This window comes from Vespula pensylvanica, chromosome 7 (genome assembly GCF_014466175.1).
Source record: "Vespula pensylvanica isolate Volc-1 chromosome 7, ASM1446617v1, whole genome shotgun sequence".
NCBI classification, from domain to species: Eukaryota; Metazoa; Arthropoda; class Insecta; order Hymenoptera; family Vespidae; genus Vespula; species Vespula pensylvanica.
The window spans coordinates 258,021-280,750 of NC_057691.1; the positions used below are offsets into that span (position 1 = coordinate 258,021).

Consider the following 22,730-nt stretch of genomic DNA (forward strand, 5'->3'; position numbering starts at 1 on the left):
GTAGTTATATCGTATATTTTGAGATAACTTTCTCTCTCTCTCTTTCTCTCTCTCTCTTTCTCTCGTTACTTCCTCGTCCCTCCAATTTCCCAGTTTTGAATTTCTAACAAGTTCATCCGCAAGAGAGGAGATTTTCGTTCGTGATTTGAGCTGTGAATTATTTCGAGAACATCCTATGCCAGAGGTCATGTCCTATCTAACTGCGTCCTTCCAACCTCGAACGACTAACGACTTTCGTAAAAGTGGGTCGCTCGCGTCCGAGTGATGCTTCGGTAGAGATTTTAATTAATTTAGTATGACCGTGGTAAAAATGGAAGATTTTCGTGTTGTTTTCGACGTGGTTCTACTACACTTCAAGCTACGTCTATTACTTTTTGTTTTTTTCTTTTTTTTTCGTTCTTTTTATATATTATCAACGTTCATCAAATATAACGAGTATCATTGTTAACATAACAAGTCTTTAAAGAAGAACGTGTTTATTTCAAATGTTAAAAGGAATTTCTTCGATGGAACAAAAACGCGACTGGTCCTTTATATTCCGGTAGGACGAACAACGTTTCAACGCTCGTATTGTCACTCCTCCGTGAACCGTACACTATCGATTTTCCTCCCATTGTCTCTCGAAATGCAATAGCGTTCGTAGCATGTGACGGCGACTAACGCCAGCACCAATACGCCCAGATTCCTGACTTTTTACCCCTTTCATTTCCTCTTCATCGACGCGACACAAACGTTTTCTCGCCTCGGTGTTTCGTTTCGTGCACTTTTAAAGAGCGTATCGTGTTACCGTGTAAGCCGACGAAAACGAGATGGTACGCTTTCGTACTAAACTATTTGCAAACACATCTATCTCTTTGTAAGATTAGAAAAAATCTTTTGACGAATAGAAATTTTACCAAATCCGTCAATTTAATTGATTTCTAAATACATGTTTAAATCTCACAAAAGTTGTAAATACTATTTTTTAATAATTTTATATTGAACTTAATCGATGTAATTATATGAGATATATGAAATAATGAATTTCAATAAAGATAGATATATGATCAGTCTTCAAATATGACGTAAAAAAGAAATATTACATTTTTAATTAAATGCTATAAGAAATGTAATAAAATATAAGAAATGTAATAAAATTTTATACATTCAATTTTTTCATTAAAATCATAAATAATAACATAACATATAAAATAATTAATAATAATACATATCAAATTATTAATTATTAATTATTATTATATATTTTTAAAAATAAATAATTTTTAATTTTAAATAGAAAAAAATGACCTAATAAATTATTCGCGAAAAAGAGAAAAAAAAAAGGAAAAAGAAAATGTCGGTCACAACGTAGCGTTTTACGAATACTTTTCTAGGAAATCGAGTGGAATCGTTAAATGAGGACTTCGAGGAACGTGCTCTCGCAATAATGAACTTTGCACTTTGGTATCGATCTTATTCGCAAGATCGAAGAAGCTTCGTGTGAGCCTTTAATCTCCTCGCATGCAAGAAGATTAATGATCATCGCGTTAGCCCGAGCTCTAAGCATTACTCAGCACATCTCCTTCGCTTCCAGACAGTTCATAGTAAACACATTCATGTGTGTGTGTGTGTGTGTGTGTGTGTGTGTGTGTGTGCATATGCATATGCATATATATATATATATATATATATATATATATATATATATAATGTATTCATTATATATACAGGGTGGTCAACATAATTAAAAGTATTTTGATATTTTTGTAAACATTAATTTTAATGATAAAGTTTGATATTTTAAAAAAATAATTTTTCGAACGTTTCTTTTAATTTATTCAATAGATTTTCTATGATAAATAATATTGCTAATATTGAAAAGGATTCAAACGTTATATTATATAATGTCACTTTGAATTTATCTCATTTATATAGATTTTATTATTCGGTTGCATAGGACGAAAAAAAAACAAGAACAAAAGAAAAAGGAGAAACAAAGAATAAAAAAGAAAAGAACAAATTATCTATGTTTCAATTGTTCTTATATAAAAAATTAATAAATCTTATTAACAAAGTTGTTTAATATTGTTTAATAAAGTTTAATAAAAGTTCGATTTTTTATATTTTATATATATATTCTTTTTTATAGAAAAGAATATTCAGTTCCATTAAAAAGAAAAAAAAAGAAAGAAAAACTAAAGAAAATTTGATAATTTGGCAATCTATAAGTATAAAAAAAATTTTTAATATTCCGTTATGCGATCCCGCTTCCTGCCACTTTTCGAATAATGTAACATATCTCAGATTTTTTCTATTAAAATTAATATTTACAGAACATCGAAATCGCTCTATTTGCTTAGGCCACCCTATATATATATGTGTGTGTTATGTGTATGCAAACGTTTTTACCAAGGAATGGGGTCGGAACGTATCTTGAAAGAAAATGAATTTTTAACGATTCCTGTCTCCAACACGCTCTAATTTCCTTTCATCACGTGACACCTTTGAAAAGATTTTCCTACGAATTATTATTATTATTATTATTATCACGAATATAATCTTTCGTGCTTAATTTCTTTTCTCCCTACGTCCCTCCCTTCCTCTCTCTCTTTCTCTCTCTTTCTCTCTCGTTTGGAATAATTTAAGATGGATGAAAATTCGTGAAATATTCATTGCCAAGCTCGTGAACTTTGCCCGTTCGACCTTCCACTTTCGCATGTTTCGACGTGTTTATTCTAAGAAGTTCCCAATCTCTATTTCTCTCTTTCCCACTCGTACGGTTTACCTTCGTAAACTCGAGATTTCCTGCGCTTACATTAATGTGCTCTTACATATATGTGTAAGTGTAGTATACATGTACCCACATTATACCCACAACCTGGCAACTTTGTCGACAGGGGCTCGTTTAAGTCAGACTGCTTTAGGGAAATTCCTGATTGCCTAGACCACCGTATCACCGTGGTAGTTTGCCAAGCCACACTTTGCACCGACTTCGACTAGTTCTCAAGAGTATCTCCTCTTCTAGTAGTACCGATATGTATCTAATATCGTATTAACTTTTTCTAGGGCACTCGAATGAAACCATAACTAAAAGAAGACTAAGGTTATTATAAATTGAAGCAATTTATGAAAAAAAAAAGAAAAGGGGGACTATATTCGATCAAAACGATTTTATTTACAAGAAAATCGACTTCAAAGTTTTCATTAAAAGTGCTATTATCATTTCATGAAAAGTAATGCAAATTAACACTAATTTGTTTCTTTTAACATATTTTTTAACCGTTTTGAATATAGAGTTTATGATGTGAAGATAAAATATTTGTTTTCTTTTTCATCTTTCCTTTCTTTTTACGAGTTTTAAAAAATTAATTTACGTATCCTTCTTCCGTAAATGGGATAGAATTAAAAAAAAATGGTCTCTTTTCTTTCTTGTTTATTTAATTAAACATAATTACTAAATTACTTAAGTTGCAAGTTTAATTATTATTAAGAAACTTAAAGTTTAATTAAATATGTTTACCAAGTTTACAATTTTTTTTTTTATATATTGTTTAAATAGAAAAATACAAAATTAAGTAGGAAAATAAACAAAAAATTAAAATTTTTAAGTAAATCTTATTTTACAAATCGAATGTATAATTTTTGTAATTTGCAATTGTAATGTTACAAAAAGAGTTACAAAAAAAAAAAAACGGAAAAAAGAAAAAATTACGAAACACGAGTAGTAAACGAGTGATTCTCAAGAGAACTGCTGCATACTGTTGTGCGAATTTTCAAGGTCGTGCGGTAGTACTACAGTATTTATATAATGTAAACGTTAAAAAAATAACATACATTATATATTTTATATATACATAGAAGATATAAGATAGATAATATATAATAAATAAATAAATACATATATATATATGTATGTATATATATAAAATATATAAAATCGATTTAAACGATTTATACATCCATTAATAGCCTAAATCATTTACGAACATTTTTTACCGAATTTTTTTCAGAATAAATCTTGTCACGACATAAATTTTGGACATAAATCGAGTTCGATAATCAAGAGATTATTTTAAATGAAGTTAGACAAATATTTATTGGAAAGCAACATTTTTCTTTCTCGAGATATAAAGCATTGACCAATAATACTAATGGATAGCCCTTCACTTCAATTTCTTTCTTATCAGATTTCGAGCCCTAAAGATACTCACACGCATGATCGGCCAAGTCCCTTCGTTTTCTACCCTTCGAAGGTCACGATAAATATCTTTTCCAATTTGCCATAAGAACGATGGGCATGCTATCGGTGAGTGGTCGATAAAGATTATATAGGATTGTATGGAGAAGAAAAGCTTTTTTGATGGTCACCTAGACGTTTGGTAAAATAATAACATCGTTGGAAAAAGTAAATGGAAGGTGCGACACAATGTTAAAGAAAAAGAGAGAAAAAGAGAAAAGATATTTTATATGCAATGCACGGGGAAAAAATAATGAAATAAAAAAAAAAAAAATAGCTTAACCTTCTATTGTCGTGGTAGAGAAAAACGTTTTTAAAGCTCCTTTTGAGGAATATAAAAACGAGCTTCTACGAAGAGCTTCCATTCTAAAAGATCCTTCTTTTACGAGACGAGTGAAGAGCATGATCTTATAGCGGTTACGTATCTTTTGAAAACCACTCTCTGAGGGGGAAAAGTAGTGATTTTCTGGTAAGCTTAGCGTATCATCGTTTATGAAATATTTTATTACATCGTCGATTGCTATGGAAAATAAAATTTAAAGGCTCTAAACGTACGCCATTGTAAAGTAAATACCTTGAAGGTTTGAATTATATTCTTTATATAAAGAATAAAGTAGTCAGATAAATGTTCCAATGTGGCAATGTCTCATATAACAGTTTTTTCTTTTTAAATTATTCCCACTGCATCCTTTGTAGAATTTGTGAAAAAAAGAAAATATAAATTTTTATACGAAAAAAAATTGACCTTCGAATTAATCCTTAAATATCCAATTAAGTACAAAAATAAATAGTATACTTGTATTTATTCCATGAAATCGTGAAACTTTTGTATTCAATTCAATATTTTTATCCATGAAAATGCATTGTTATAGAGATATTAATATATCTCGAATAAGATATCAAGTAGTTTTTACTATTATTTTAGTAAAAAAAATATATATATTATATATATATATATATAAAGATGTTTGAGAAAAATTTATATAAAAAATTATATAAAGATTATTTGATTTCGAAGGGATGATATTATGGCATTTGTATTTCATTTAATCTAAGATTTCAAGATCATTTTAAAGTCAATTCTGTTTTTATTTTTGAACAAGTAATTTTTGTTTGAATTATTGTTTTAATCCGTTTTCAATTTTTCTTGATATTTAATAATATATTTTCACACGTTTGGAATTTAAATAATATTGATAATCAGCAGCTTTTAAAGAAAGATATAAAAGATAAAGAAATATTTCTTTTTAACTAATAAATTTAATTCTTAGACACACACATGTGTATTATTGCGTAACAAAAAAAAGAAACAAAATAATTAATTAATGTTCTTTCTTATTTCCTACTTTTTTTATTTCAAAGTGCGTGCACGTATATGAGTCCATGTTAGCCTAAACATTATACCGCATAAATAAACCAAACTAAAAAATTTGCGGACGATTAATAGTTGTATATATTGTTTGACAAATTTAAATAATTTTTATCTGTTTTACTGTTTCTTAAAAGCTGTAAGATATTTTGGTAAATATCTCGATGAATTGAAAATGGATTAAAAAATATTTTAGATATGAATTACTTGTTTTTCTTTCTTTTTTTTTTCTCATGCTACCATTATAAAAAATATAGTTTTCTCTTTAAAAAAAGCAAAAGAAAAAAAAAAGAAAAAGAAAAGAAAAGAGAGAAGAAAAAGAAGTTGACCTTAAAATGTATTTGAAACCTTTCATTAAATAAGAAACAGTAAACGTCATAATATTTCTTCCTCGAAATCAGATAATTCTTGCCCGAACAATTTTTCTCAAGGATGTCGTGTTACCGAGATAAAAAAAACCTTGTATTCAAACACCCAGTATATATTTTCTTGTTGTCGCCACAATAATATATTTAAATCACCCCGCATTAATTTTATTTAATTTGATTTACTTATTAAATAAACAATGAAATTATGTTTTTTAAACGACGACAAAATCAGAATAATTTACGACTTGAAATTATTTTCGAAGCGAATGACCTTGTCTAGTATGAATAATTAAGCAGAACGTATTTAAGTCGTCATAATTTTTCCCACTCCAACGTTTAAAGGAGTAACAATTTGTTGCTCCTCGCCAGACTCTCTCTGTGCGTTATATACTCGTTACGTAGGGCTTATATATGTATAATATATGATATATCTATATATATATACGTACACACCGATATACTTCTACCCCTATTCGAGCGTATGTACGTCACTTTGTCGTAATTATGAACGAGCTTAATGCGTGCGGCAAATGATATTTGCGAGAGTCCTACCAGAACATTATGAGCACTGTAACTACCCATAGCTCTCTCTCTCTCTCTCTCTCTCTCTCTCTCTCTCTCTCTCTCTCTCTCTCTCTCTTTCTCTCTTTCTCTCTCTCTCTTTCTCTCTTTCTCTCTCTCTCTTTGTCTGTCTGTCTGTCTGTCTTCCTCAATTTGCACGTAATACGTCATAAAATTTAGGTACAAACGCAGACTTTCTTGAATCATTCAACAAAAGTCTCTTCAAAGAAAATGTGTTAACAAAATAAATTATTCCATAATTTGACAAGAATTAGAAAATATTTGAATGAAAAATGAATTGTCTAATAACGAAATAATACAGTGAGAGTCAGCAACCTAAAATTCGATTTATGTATTTATATCGAAAATGATCAACGATATAAATCAATCATGTATTTATACGATTAGTACTACTTTTTTCCGTCGTTTGAATACTTCGAAAGCAAATAAAAAATAAAAGAAAAGAAAAAAGAAAAAAAGGAAAAAGAAAATGAATAAATTTAACAATGCTAAAGGAAACGATCATCTTGCTACAATAATCTAAATAAAATGCTAACGTATTCTTGTTGAAATTTATAGCTTATTCGCGTTTACGATGTTAGTTAGAATGACTCGCCTGAAGTTACGACGCTTTTATTGTTTGAAAGAGTAAACGTAAAGTTAAGTGTGAGAGAATGATGGCCGAGGAGACGGGGGAGAATGAAAGAGAGGGATAAGGGGGAGGGAAAGAGAGAGGGTGAAGTTCGAAAATTTCTACTGTAATATCAAGTTATGATACATCAAGTCAGAAGACAGATACCAGTGGTAGTTAAGGTGGTGGCAAGAAACGCGTCGAGTTAGGGGTAGTCAAAGTTTTGCTGCGCGTGTTGTTCCGGTTACAAGGGGGTAAATCGAGAGAGAGAGAGAGAGAGTGAGAGAGTGAGAGTGAGAGAGAGAGAGAGAAAGGGTGGGAAATGGTTGTGGTGTATCGCAAGCGATATAACGAGGGTGTCGACCGACAGTCTATTCAAATAATTAAAGTATTCTCCCCTCCTTTCTTCTTAGGACACGGACATACCGAATCGTCAAGAGTGAAACTAAATTTATGACGATTGTACACGCCATAATGATTTGTCGACGCTTGACCATTCCACATTGTTATTATCTTATAAGATTTATATTAATGGTCGATTCGTGCAAGTAAGTGATAAGCTCGTATCTAAATTAGACAGGCTACACCTAGTGAACTTAATTTCGACTCCCTTTTATTTCTTTTTTCTTCTTTTTTCTTCTTGTTCTTCTTTTTTTATTGTTATCGAAAGAAATTTATTACTTCTTAAATCGTTCGAGCTACAGTTTGAATATTCTCTTTTGTTAATAATGTGTGTAAGTATACGTGTACAATTATGTTCTGTATAATAATGTATGTAAGTATGTACGTGTACAATTATGTCAAGAATAGAAGTAGGCCGCATAAATACTTCGGATATATATCGAAAAAATGTGTATTAGATTTTTTGACATTCAAAATAGTAAAGTCAATACAAACGTATTTCTTTTTCTTTTTGTATAAATATATTTTTTACTTATATAAAAATATATATAAATGTATTAAATATATTTAAAAAAATATATATAAATATATATTTATATTTTATATATTTATATATAAAATATATTTATTTATATAATAATATATAATATATACATAATAATATATATATAAATATGTTTTTTTTTAATATACATGTGTAAAAGTATGTTGTACTATTATGTCTCCCCCATATTTTTACTACTCAATATCACCCATGTGATATTCTAGAAAATAAAAATAAAAAGCAAAACGTAATGCAAACGTAGGCTGAAAAATACTTCGTTACAAAGTTACAAGAAAAATACGAGATAATAACGGACCGGTTTTCGTTCGATATTATAGTACATATGTATCATAATAACAGCCGGTGTTTATTTAATCTACTTACACAAACTGTTTACATACTTGAGCTCGTTGTAGGAAGCAATGTGGTTCGTATTGACATCAGTAATCATTAGAAAGTTGTACGATTTCATATCAACATGTGGTGAGTGTTCTCAAATGATGAATATGACTATGTACATTGCATTTATAGTTTTACTAACGGAATTGCTGCTCTACTTGCTTTATTGGAATATTGGACAAACTTGGAGAAGAGTCAATTCGATCAAAATATCAACAATCTGTTCTTGTGTTACATCGAACGAAAACTAATTCATTATTTTTCTTATAACCTTTTTTGACAAAAAGTATTTTTGAGTCTATGTACATACGACATTTTTATTTTCTATTTTTTACTCGTAGATCGTGCTGGTATCGTTTCACGTAGAAAACATGCTGAGGACATCTTGTATATAAGATATATGTCTAAACAAATATATCGTGATTGGTTAAAGTTACAAGTTACGTAGTAAGAATTTATACGACTTTGAGTCAACTATGAAGTGTATGTAAAAATTTATTTTATTTTATTCATTTTTAAATGTATAATTATAATTTTTTGCATATTTATGTAATAATAATCATAAGCAACTAGAATCATTATTATTATTCATGATTATTATTATTATATATATAATTATTTAGTAAAAAATTGCTACTATGCATCACTATTTATGAGATAATCGATATCTTAATTGACAGATTCATACTGTTTTGTAATTCATATTTCGTTCAATACAAATTATTATACTATATTATTTACAAATCAAATAGTCATGTATTTTAACGATTTGAAGATTTAATTCGATCTTACACCGAATATGTAAACGACTTTGAAATATGATGTAATCTGATGATTATTTTTCAAACTTTAGTACGAAAACTATTTTAATATTCAAGTTGCTTTTTTAGAATTTTGGAAAAAACTTTATATTTTTAAATAAATTATTGTCGAAAAAATACCATTTTTAACACGTTTTTTTTTGCGAAAAAATAAAGCTTTTTCAGAAATTCCAAAAACAGGACTGATATATTAAACCTTCGTTTTTAGAATTATACCTTACTCATCAAAATCGAACAAGAATTACGCCTATTCTCATCGCTGGTGTAAATCATTACAAAGACATTACAAAGGCAGATGAACAGCTTTAAGATTTCGATTATCTCGTTAACGATGCATAGTAATAACTTATTATTAATTATAATTTTGATCGAAAATGATCACTACTATACAAATATGAAAAAGAATTAAATATTCGTAAAAAAAAAATATTTAGACGCATTTTGTAGATAACCAAGAGCCGTGCAAATTTCTTCAAATAAACTTTCTAATAAATTCAATCAATTATGAAATATTTGCTCGGACATTTATAGGCGAACATATTAAATATATAGAGTATTTCAGAAATAGATCTCTAAACTTTAAGAGCACTGTAAGGATAAACTACTTACTGTAAAGATATTAATAATATAAACATACATATTATTAATGTATTAATTTATTAATTAATATGACATACATATAAACATGGAAATGCCTCCTTTCCAAGTTATAAACATTTTTTATTTAGATCAAGCAACATTGACAATTTACGCGTTTACGAGGTATACGTTAATTCAGAAAAAAATCATCTTCAATAATTTCTATAATGAAACGTTATGACAGTTTTAAATTATTGTAAAGTCTGTTATGAGTAAACAATCTTTATAAATAGGAAAACAAACGTTTCTTAGATATATATAACTTTTGTTTACATACGTTGTTTATGTATGTGACCTAATGTTTGTACGTTTCTTTCCATTCTTACAACGACTAATAAAATATCATCTTAAAGTTCTGTCGATTTATTTCTGAAACATTCTGAATAAGACATAGCAGACAGAAAGATCAGAATTAATATTTTAAATTGATCGGTGTTCTCTCTAAAAAAAAAAAAAAAAATCTCGTTTTCTTGAACAGAATAATTGCAAAGGAGTATAATTTTAACCATACTATTTTAATCATTACGTTGAGAGAGTGCAACTTAAGTCGCAGTCAATAATTAAGGGTTCGAAGTCGACCGTGCGAAACGAATACTTCAGTTTCCCTTGCTTCCTGCAGTCTTTCAAAGTCACCCGATCTTAACTCGTTTAACTTTGGTCAGGAAAGACGAGCGGCTTTCGTTCTTCGCTTGATTTCTTCCAATGAAATTCTCGTAATTCGATTGATAAGTATTATTGCGATAATAGTCGATGATAAATCTTTTTAAAAAATTTGTCGAACGAACTTGATAAAAATTGTTATTAATCCTCATCTAAGAATATATACATCGATTGTTTTTTTTATGAACCTTAAGAAGAATTTTTTCTTGGAGATGTATTTAAGAGTAAATATATTTAAGGATAAATAGTTTTTTAGTTTATTAAGTTCATTAAATAATTTTATTAAAAAAAAAAAAAAAAATAAATTTTTTAATAGTTATGATGTTAAATCGTTTCGACAAAATCTTAAACTTTTGGAGGGAAAAATTAGATAATAAATTTAATTTGTCGACAATTGGTAACCATTATTAAGCGATTAACCATTTGTCTTTGCATTATTTTTAACAAATAACGTCTATTACACGCATTATATATACAGAATGATTCAAGCAATTGTAACAAGTCAATTTTTTTTTTTTTGTTGATGTTAGAAAAAATGTTACAGAAAAAAGATTAATAGTTTAAGATGAACTACGTATCAACGATCATATTTTTTTCTCAACTAGAATAATACATGTGCATTTTGTAGTTGTATTGCTTTTTTAAATCGAAACCTTTCTCATTTTCTGAATTATATAAAAATTATAATAAAAGTTTTCTGAATTATTTCGATAAACATGAATCGTTTAACCTAATATTAATCCCTAATATTGATATAAGATTAAGATTTTTATTAGTAAACATCATTATACGTGCTATTACTCGTTCATTAATATTTGGTGACAGATCTAAATAATCTAGACAAATTTAGCTACAATAACATTTTAATGTATAAATTTAGGGCATAAGTATGTTAAATACTTTCATATAGAGCATAAAGAACTGCATAAATTGGTGCAGTCAAAAATATAAGTTTCTATTAAAAAAAAAAAAAATAAAATAAAATAAAATTACATTTTTCTGATGCACCGACGCACAAAAGTCCATAAAATTATTTGCATATTATGCACCATCAGATACCATCAAATACATTAAACTTCGACCTATAACATTTTTGTCTATTTTCAATCCTTTAGAAGATACAGTCTGTTTCAATTGCGTGGATCATCCATTATATATATATCCATTATATTTATGTTTGAAATAAACTATATAAAGTAAAGTTTATTTTATAAAATGAACTTCACTTTTGTTGTTATATTTGACAAAAAAAAAAAAAGAAAAGAATTGTTTAAAATTCGCTTTACTTCATGGAATTTTAATATCCATTTCGCTTTAACTCGTGAGTGGCTGATAAAATATTTTTTATTCTTACGAGTCTCGTGATTCATGCTCAATAAATTATTAAAATATATCAACTACTAACGTACGAATGAGTTCTCCAAAAAAAAAAAAGAAAAATAAAATCTGTCTCTCCGTAAAAAAAATAATCCAAGTAAAATCTCAGCTACGTCATCGTCATCTCAGAGATGCAGACAACATTGCCACGTCGAGATGGCTGAGTGGGGAACGGAAAGGAGACTATATTAAATTTTCTTGCGACTTCGGAACTTATCGAGTTTACGTACGCGTTGAGAAATACATTTACGCGCGATATATAGTAACGATTGCTCTTATACATGTGTTTACGAACGCACATTTATACGCTTGCGAATATACGTGTAAAGTCAACAGACACAAACCAGATCTACAAATTTTCTGATTTCCCACGTTAAATTACAATTCTACGGGATTAAATCTAATCCGGAAGAACGTAAAGATAGGAAGTTTGTTATGGCGACAAGCTATGAGATTAGATCGAGTACATTTCTCGTATCTTGTTAACTCGCCGTATACGGAATGATTTTATAGTATAGTATAGATAGAACATACGGGAAATATTCCGATCTATTTTAAGAATTTCATAAATTTTTCTATTATTTAAATAGTGGTATTAAAATGTTTTTTTTTTTTTTTTATTTAAATAGTTCAAGTCAACGATTTCTCAAACGAAGCTTGCTCGATAAAATTTAATTTCTCTCAATATCATATATTAATGAATAAAGTAAACTGTAAAACGTTTCGAACAAAAAAAAATTTTTCTTTGTATTTCATTAATATTCGAGATCTCAAAAATGAGATTATAATAGTTTTCAAATTCTATGTATATTATTGTTAAATTATAAACGTATTATTCTCGTAATGATATTGTTATTACTAAAGAATTAAATAAATTTTATTCTTTTTATCTCATTGAATTTTATTTTTATTTTCGATTATATGTAGAATTATTGTGATTAAAAGAAAAGAAAGATGTTTTCACAGAAAATTTAACAAGTTGACAATTGTTTTTACATATTTTAGAAATTTTTTTCTTAAGACTGTATTACTTTTGTAAAAGGAAAATAATTCCAAAAATTCAAAAATCTCTACGTGCAATAAAAAACATTCGTGCAGTTAATCATATAGCTTAAGATAGAATACAGAAATTCTTGATCTTTTTTCTAATGTTTTTTTTTTTCGAAAACATGCACGCTTAATTGATATAAAATAATAATGTTCAAAACATATACAGTGTCAAACATGCGCATTTAATTGAAACAAAATAATAAATTGGTATAAACATATTGATTAGTCAATTAAAATTTACAAAAATAACCTTTCTTTATTTTGTTCTTGTTCCTTCTTTCATTATTTCTTTCTTTTTCTTTTTCTTTTTTAACAATCATAGTGGCGTTCCGTTTTAAGCACGAAAGAAATTTCGAAGTTAGAGAATTTTAGCATCTAAATTCTCCAAACCATCGAAATATTTCAAGCAATTATCTTGAAATTGTTCGAAACTTCGAGTGGTAACACTTGCGAAAAGTTTCTTCCGAATACAAGTAACAGAAGACGTGACAAAAAAGTGGTAAAACTTATCGCGTTTATTTAGCAGGACGAAAGACGACGACGACGACGACGACGACGACGACGACGACGACTAAGAAAGAAGGAACACGAGAGGTCGAGTGAAACGAGTAGAAGACATGCAAGGATGGGCTTATTACCTTTTGGCAAAAATCCAGCGTGTATCATCCTCGCCTCCATGAGCAGAGACGGTAGAAGGAAACACATGGCCGTGCAGAGATGTACGAACGCCGACGTTGGTCCACCATGTCTCCATAAATTATTCGCCAAGCCTGAGACAAAAAAGGGAAGAACATTCATCTTATCCGTAACGGAGTCGGCAAATTTTCATACACGAGATATCACGATCTTTCCTTTTTCGATAAAAAGCACTTAAAAAAAAAAAAAAAAAAAAACAATGAAAAAAAATATCCCAAAGTGGGCAATTTACATACATACATACACGCACAATATGTGTATATATATATATTTATATATATATATAATATATTATGTATGTATATATGTTATGAATAATAAAATTTAATATACATCGTAGGATTAATTTTAGGACCCAAGTTAATTAGACATTTTTTACTCATCTCGGTGAGTACTATAAGCCCTTAAAATATTGGTCCCCTTTTTTACCATTTTCTCTGTGTGTATGTGTATGTGTATGTGTGTGCAGTACATACCGAGATAAGTAAAAAATTCTAATTAACGTAGTTCCTAAAATTAATCCTTTCGATGTAAATTAAATTTTACAATCTATAATAAAACTTAGTAAATATTAATGAATAATAATGAATTAATAAGTAAGTGAATCGCTTGGAAACACAATGAATGTACACATACTCTATTATTTACATTACATTATACGCATATTACATTATATTCGTTAATAATAGTTTTTGCTTATTTTCGTAATAAACTTATCTTGACGACCTTGAATTATCTAAGCAAATTCCTCTGTGTACGTCCAATATGTTGCTAATAGACTGATTTACGACATCGAACGTTCATAAATAAAATGCTCCTAAATAAATACGCATAATAAAAGATAATTTAATAGTTAATTTACATCAAAAGAATTCATTTTACCATCCATGTTAATTAGACATTTTTTACTAAGTCATTAAAATATCAAATTCTTTTCTTTTTCACCAACCTGTATATATACAAGGTCTGTACAAATTTTTGGAATAAGTTCCAGAAATCTAAACAAGAAAATAACCTATTAATTTATATAATAATATTAATTTATAAAATAATATTAATATAAGTTTCGAAATTTTTGAGTTACGATGGTTTGATATTTTCTTGCAATGATTGGAGATATAGACGTTATATCGTCTTGTCTTTTTTTTTTTTCTAAATCCTTAGAGATTCCTTTAACTTCCCTTCAACCTGCATTCCTTGAGCACAAAAAAGAAGAAAAAGAAAAAAGAAACAAAGTTTATAACTTTTCCACGATTTCACGCGATAATTTCTCTAACCGTGGCAGGAAAACTTTGAATCGTTGTAACCTTAGAAGCAAGCGTTTTCGATCCCATGTTTATAGAACATTTTCTACTTGTTTAGATACCTGGAATTTATTCTCGAAGTTTGTATAGACCATTCATACATCCTCCACACACACACACACACACACACACACACACACACACACACACACACACACACACACACACACTGTATGTATGTATGTATATAATATAATATATATTTATATATATTAAATATATATAAATATATATACATATATATATAATATTATGATATATATATAATATTAAAATATTAATATTTTAATCAACTAATATAATATTTTTATTATATATATATTTTTATATTATATTTAACAACAAAACAAATATTACATTTATGATATACATATACACATTTATAATATATATATACACATACACACACACACATATATATATACCTATTAATTTAATATTATATTATACTTGCTTACACCGTTATATAAATTATATACCAGTATTATCAATTATATATAAGTAATTATATATACATAAGTATACAAATATTACATATAAGTTCCATAACTATTATTTAAACATTTAACAAATTTGGTTCGTCATTAAAAATAAAAAGAAAAGAAAAAGAAAATTGAAGATAATTTATGAAATTAATAAAATAACAAAAATCTTTGGAAGATTTTCATTTCTTCTTTTTTTGGTAAATATAATTCTTTGTTGTGGAAAAAGGAAGACAACTCACTATTATCTGGATTGTTGGTAAGTAACGAGGAAGGAGGATCGCGAGAGCACGCGCTCAAATGACGGCCAAGTTTAATTCCGTCGTTGGCGAGATTTCCGAGCTTGAGGAAGGCAGTACCGAGTAAAACAGGAAGTAAAACCACTCCAGCCCCAGCTAGAACCAGGCACGCGTGCAACTCGATTTTCGGTGGTGGTGCATCCGCCGGCCATGGTAACGAGAGATACGCTGAAAGAAAATAAAGAATTCGCTTGTTGTTTTCGTCCGAGTTAAAAATCATGCTTTTCTTTGCCTTTGTTTTTCTTCCTTCGCGTGTAAATTTTTTAACCTGTTAGCAAGGAAGAGATTTTATTTTCCGGATAAACGTGAATGTTCGTAATTTATTTCGATTTAAAGTAAAATAGATAAAAATGAGTATAAGAAATTAAAGTAGAATCAAGAAATATAATGCTTCCTTAATAGAGGGAAAAAAACAAATTACTTGTAATACATTATTTATTATTTTATCATGAGAAAGAGAGAGAGAGAGAGATAGATAGATAGAGAGAGAGAGAGTGAGAGAGAGAGAGAGAGAGAGAGAGAGAGGATCAAATATTCATGACGGATTAACTCGTCATCCTCGGTTGAGAATGCTAATAAATAAAATTATAATAAACGTACATTAAAAATAAAAAAAGAAAAAAAAAAGAAAAAGAAAAGAAAAGTAGCAAGAGAAAAATATTTTTACCGTGGTAAGCTTAATTCACTTTTACGAAAAGTTCGACGACGTAGACGAGAAAGGTGCACGTCCTCGATTTACTTATTAGAAGCGTTAGCCGTCTTGTTAACAAACGGCCACGGAGGCCTCGAGTTCTCTCTTTTAATCGGTACGCGAACTTTCCTAGCAGACGGAAATTCTCCTTTAATCCTATAAAACCAGCAGCCTGGTGCACCTAAGGTGAGGGATTAAGAGAGGTGGTGTGGTTCGCCGGCTGATTCGTAAGTAAAAAGAATAAAAAAAATCGTCTGCTTTCTGAAGAGCTTTCTCCCTTTCTCTCTCTCTTTCTTTCTCTTTTTCTCTATCTTTCTCCTTCTCTATCTCTATCTCTATCTCTATCTCTATCTCTATCTCTCTCTTTCTCTCTTTTTCTCTCCTTTATTGCGACAGTGATGATGCTTGTGTGTGCGTTTCTCTGTGATTCTGACCGACGGTAAACGAAAAACTCGCGTTAAATCTCGTTAAGATGAACTTCTGCTCATGACACGTGACTTTTCTTTGCGAGATAAAAAAATTAAAATAAGGAAGATATCCTTTGCCATCGTCGAGATTTTTTTTATCTTTCCCTTACCAAAGTTTTTAACGTCTATTACATTGAAATGGATTATCTACAGGGTGAGTTTTAATAAATTCATCGTAATGCTATTAAAGTAATTCGAAAGAGATTGAAACTACAATCTCTCTCTCTCTCTCTCTCTCTCTCTCTCTCTCACTCTACATGTATTTTTTATTAATAAATACGTTGATTGAAGAATCTATATCATAGAAATTCAATCAAACGTAACTATTTGTAAACGTAACATTCGAGAGAACTTATTGTCATGTTTTTTTTTTTTTTACATTAGACTTTACACTTAATTCAGGCAAATCAGATGTTTCGATCTTTTAAAAAGAAAACAAAGAAAATCTTCAAAACATATTAATCTCTTTTTATGGATGATCTTTCAAAATTTCGACAATCCAATCGATCTAATTTATATTTGATTTATTTGATATCTCGATGGTAATTAAATAAATAAAAACAAAAACTTTCGTAATACTTCAATACGTTGAAAATATTGAATCACTATTTCCAAAGGCTAGACGTAAATAATTATAACTCATGTAAATATCTGTAAGTCTTCCTGAAAAGATTAAATCAAGGAAAATTCTCCATTTTTTATTTATTACTTTTTTTTTTTGACGATCGATGGAGAATAAAGAAGAAGATAATAGAAAAAGAAAGAAAGGGAAAAAAGAAAAGGAAAGAAAAGAACTCACTGGCAAATCTTCTGGCGTATCTCATCGCGATGTAAGTCTGAAATGCAACCGCCAAGATGCCGTACCATACCGACCAAAGACTATTCACGTGACCTCGCACTGAAGATTCCTTCTTACGCGAATTCCGAACCTTCTTCGACGACTTCCCGGTGCTTGTCGTCGTTACACCGCTTGAATTTATACTTGACATGACCGGAAGTGGCTTCAACGGTTTCTTGCATTTCGCTTGATTCACTTCGTTATTGTTCTCATAACCCATCAAGCTCCCTGTCATTGACATCTTGTTCTGAAATTAAAAAAGAAAAGATTAGAGTTTGGTCCGATCGTACATCGACTTTTATCACTTAATATTTCTATCAATAACAATCATACGATCTACGATTCTACGAGAATTTATATACAGAATATGTTTATATTTATATTTAACATTTAGAGAATTATATACATAATACGTTATATTTATATTAAATATATTTATTTGTTAATTATTTTACTACTCGAGTAATCATTATTCTTACAATTAAATTATATTCCATAGAATATAATACATGTAATATAAATATCCAATGCAACGATAATTCGTAATTACAAATTTTTACTTAATAACGTTTACGTAATATAATCGTCGTATTACTTAAGTGTATTCGATATATTCAAATTTATTTCTCTCGGTGTTTAAATATTAATAATGCGATAATGTGATATCTCTAAGTAGAAATAATTATTTTCAAAACTCTCTTCATTATCCGTATAGATTTATTCGATCTTATCAATCTTCAGATTTGTAAAATTTTATAACGCAATTAAAATCTATATGAAAGATCAATGTTCTTCTCATAGTTATTATTTTCATTATTTAAAAGATGTATAAATAAAAAATATCGTAAATTGGTATCATTAAATTTGTTCAACATTCAACAGACGTATCATTGTAAATTTCGTTAATATTTCTACTTGGAAACAACTTCATTAAAGTAAGAAAAACAAAAATAGAGAAAATTCGTTGTACTTGAGATTGACATTCGTCGGAATAAAGAAAAAAAAAAAAAAAAAAATGTTGAAGAAATAGAAACTTTCAAGATACGTGTAGCATTAAAAAGAAACAAATGGTTGAACAAAATGTTGGAGAATAAAAACAAGAGACGTCGTAGGTATTTCGACGGTTTATCTCTTGCACGCCATTGAATCTACCCGTTATATACTACAACCCCCACCCTTCCATTTCATTCTTTCACTTTTTACCATCCGATCCTATTTTCTCTCCTATGCTTCCGTTTATTTATACACGAGCTTGACTCGAATTATTCTTTTTTGCGCGTACCAATGAGACGGAAAAGAAAAATAGGGAGAGAGACGAAAGGGAGGAGAAAAGGGGATGCGAGAGATAGTTCCTGGTTCTGGTTATGCTAAAATATTTATCAGTACTCCTACGCTCGACTCGTTTTCATTTGTCCTTTATTCAAAGTTTTCTTATACTATCATAATGATTAACGCGAACGTACCCATATATGAATGCAAATATTCTCCTTTAATAACGTCGTATTTCGTTTTCTGGATTCTATGAATTGTATTTTTATACAGAGTTATATTGTTACTACTGTTACTTAGTCGATAAATGTAACTTTTATAAAAGATAAAAGATTAAATTCGATATCGATATTTCTTGTTCATGAAAAAATATGTTGGAAATGATTTTTTCGGATCATTCAAGGTACTTGAAATTGATTCGAATTTTGAATTTCAATACAGGGTGAATCATACGATCTATTACAAGTCAGTACATATGATATTTTTTTACCGAAAGAAATAATTTCATTGGATGGAATCATCCGTTCGATTGCAATATTTATATTTCTTATTTATTGAAAAATATATTAGCAACAATTTCTTCAGATCATTCGACATGATTGCAACTTACTCAAATATATTTCGTATAATATATTATACGAATAACACAGTATGTATTACTACGACTTATTATAACAAGAAGAGAAAAGAATCAGGGTAAAGTTAAATGCACCAATGATCGTCGATCATTAAACGATCCCTTCTGACTTTTCGAAGTGCTTTCGAAGAAGGTCTTAAAAAGAAAAACTTAAGAAGTAGTACGTACTCCCTAAGGTTCTCGATCGAGCTGAGATTCAAGCAACCTCTACGTGCCGGCCTTAAAACTCAAGGGGTAGTAAAGTTCCGGGTTTACGAGCTTCTTCCTCGGATTCGTCACGCCATTCACTTCGAACGAAGAAAACCACCCACGCGCTGCGTGCCGAGACTACTACGTGCGTGACTGTATGTCGAATAAGAACATTCGCACACATAAACGCACACACACACACACACACACACACACACGATATATTATATATGTATATCACTTTTCTTTTACTGTTATTCCAGTATGTTTATGATCCCAAGTATATGTTTTAATACATACAACACATATATGCATACATATACATATATATATATATATATATATGTATATACGTGTGTATATATATCTACACATACACACACACACTCTCTCTTTCTCTCTTTCTCTCACAATTTCGTTTATGACATAAAAAGGCTCCTGTCCTTTTACTGAAGTAATGTGGCAGTTATGTAAAAACGAAAAAGATTCTATATAAACAATTTATATTAAATATTCTATATAAAAAACATAATAAAATATTCTATATAAAAGAATAATACACACATACACCTCATATATATATATATATTATATATATATATAAATAAATATTCTATATAAAAAATATAATATTATATTTGAACAAGATAACATATGAATATGTGCAGAATCTACAAATCAGTTTCAATCGATCCATTTGAAGATTGTTAAAATTGTCAATAATACTTATTTATTAAATAACTTTGAATGTATAAATAAATATAAGACTTATTAAAACAATATTACAAACTTATAATAAAATTGGTACTAAAACAACATTAACCATTAAAATTGTTAATGATTATTTATTAAACTTATTTATTAAATTATCATTAAATCGTTATTTATTAAATTATTGTTATTCATTAAATTATTCTAAATGTACCCACTTGCATGTAAAATATTTGAAATCCTTTTCGAAATAACTCCTTATTTATTAGATTACTTTACGAAATTTTCTTTTTGAATTCATTGTTCCGATGGGATTTACATTAAAATAAGGAAAAAGATCTTTAAATTCGTAAATAAACTCATAAGAATACCTATTTTAACACGTTGGATGCCGCATTAATATTACATAACGTCCATAGCGTCAAAACATAAATCTGCTATTTTACGATACATATTATTTTGAAATATTACCTACAGGTGAGGTGTATAATCATATTTAAAATTATTCACTATTCCTGGTTTTATATTGGTTACTCCAACAATGAGAACAGTCGTAATTCTTGATGAATTTTAGTGAAAAAGGTTTCATTCTAAAGACGAAGATTTAATCTAGGATCTCACTTTTTCGAATTTTTGAAAAAGTTTTAATCTCTTTCAAAAAAATCGTATTAAAAATGATATTCTTTTCGACAATAGTTTATTCAGAGATATAAAGCTTCTTCGAAAATTCGAAAAGCAAGGTCCTAGATTAAAAATCTTTTATTTTAAGACCTGTTCATCCGTCATGAATTATTGTTGTTGGCATAAATGTTGTTTTAGACATTTTTCGCGAAGAAAAAGTTTTATACAGTAGCGCCTATCGAAATCTTTTTTTTTTAAATCATTTCAAACGTAATTTAAAGCATTTCATAATGCTTACATCAAGAAGTTAATATAACTCACTTGGCTACTTTAATCAGCTTTGGATAGATGATTCTATGGCAGAAATAAGAAAATGCATGTTCAATCGTTCATGTCAATAGATCTAAGTTTCTAAAACATTGTTAATTTGTTTATATTCTGTTTATATTTCATAAATTAGAAATTCTAGTAAGTAGAGATTCTATAGCAGTATGTTTAGAACGAAAAGTATAATAAAAAAAAAGAATAAACAGCCTTAATAAATTTATCTTTGTAGTTACGATGATATTATTGAAAAATTTATAAATATTAATATTTAATTTGATTATCTATTTCTATTAATCTTGACGTTGTTGATCACCGATTTATGATTTCCGTAAAACTGCAGATAAATTCAGTTTCGGTCACTAGTGATCCCCATGGCATTCAACGTGTTAACAGGTTTATCATAAAAGATGCTGACAATTAAAGGACCCTCTTTCCTTCAGGAAATTGTATTGCTTACTTTCTTTTAAGATAATCTTTCAATGGAAATGATGGAAGACATTTGAAAGAATTTTAATAGTTGTATCACTCTCACAAAAATGTTTCTTTTCTTCTATTGCAACGGGCAAAAGTTTCGGTAAGAAAACTTCTTGATTGGAGGAGTGGACCGGAAAGGGATGGAAGAAGTAAGGGAGGTTATGGAGTGGGAGAGTTAACGCGAATTTATGAATATTCTAACGAACCGGCGAACGATCAAGTTTTAGGAAAAGAAGTAGCAGTCCGTGAACGAGGAAGCTTTTCGAGTAGAGCTTACGGATGCTCCAAAACCTCTTCTCTTTCTGTTTTTCAACGTCTCTCTAAACTCATCTCTCTCTCTCTCTCTCTCTCTCTCTCTCTCTCTCTCTCTTTCTCATTTTCTCTCTCTCTTTTTTTTCTTTCGTTATCTTCCACTTTTCATCTCTCAAACGAGAAAATATAAATTAACATCTCGGTGAAAGCTTTCGAGAGGACTTTGAACGTATATATATGTAGTATGTATGTATATATATATATGTAGTAAGTATGTATATATATGTCTGTATGTATATTATTTTAGCGAATAAGTAATGTTGAAATTTTCTATATTTTATAGTTAAATAAGCAACATGAGATAATATTAACTGACTAAAATATCCAACTTAATATTAGGCTATTAAAAATAGTAGAAAGAAAGAGAGAGAGAGAG

The 22,730-nt window shown here is 28.8% G+C and overlaps 1 protein-coding gene across 4 annotated transcripts in view; it reads right to left on the reverse strand.

Annotated features, from left to right (window-relative positions):
- The window catches only part of LOC122630802 (protein tincar), a 233,899-nt gene that overhangs the window by 25,427 nt on the left and 185,742 nt on the right, over positions 1-22,730 (reverse strand). For all 4 annotated transcript variants that reach the window (XM_043815737.1, XM_043815735.1, XM_043815736.1 and 1 more), the window contains exons 5-7: positions 17,776-18,061; positions 15,762-15,986; positions 13,676-13,807 (exon numbers count right to left, since the gene is read on the reverse strand). In XM_043815737.1, coding sequence (XP_043671672.1) covers positions 13,676-13,807; positions 15,762-15,986; positions 17,776-18,055 — 637 coding nt within the window. In that variant the 5' untranslated portion in view covers positions 18,056-18,061. The remainder of the gene's footprint in view (positions 1-13,675; positions 13,808-15,761; positions 15,987-17,775; positions 18,062-22,730) is intronic.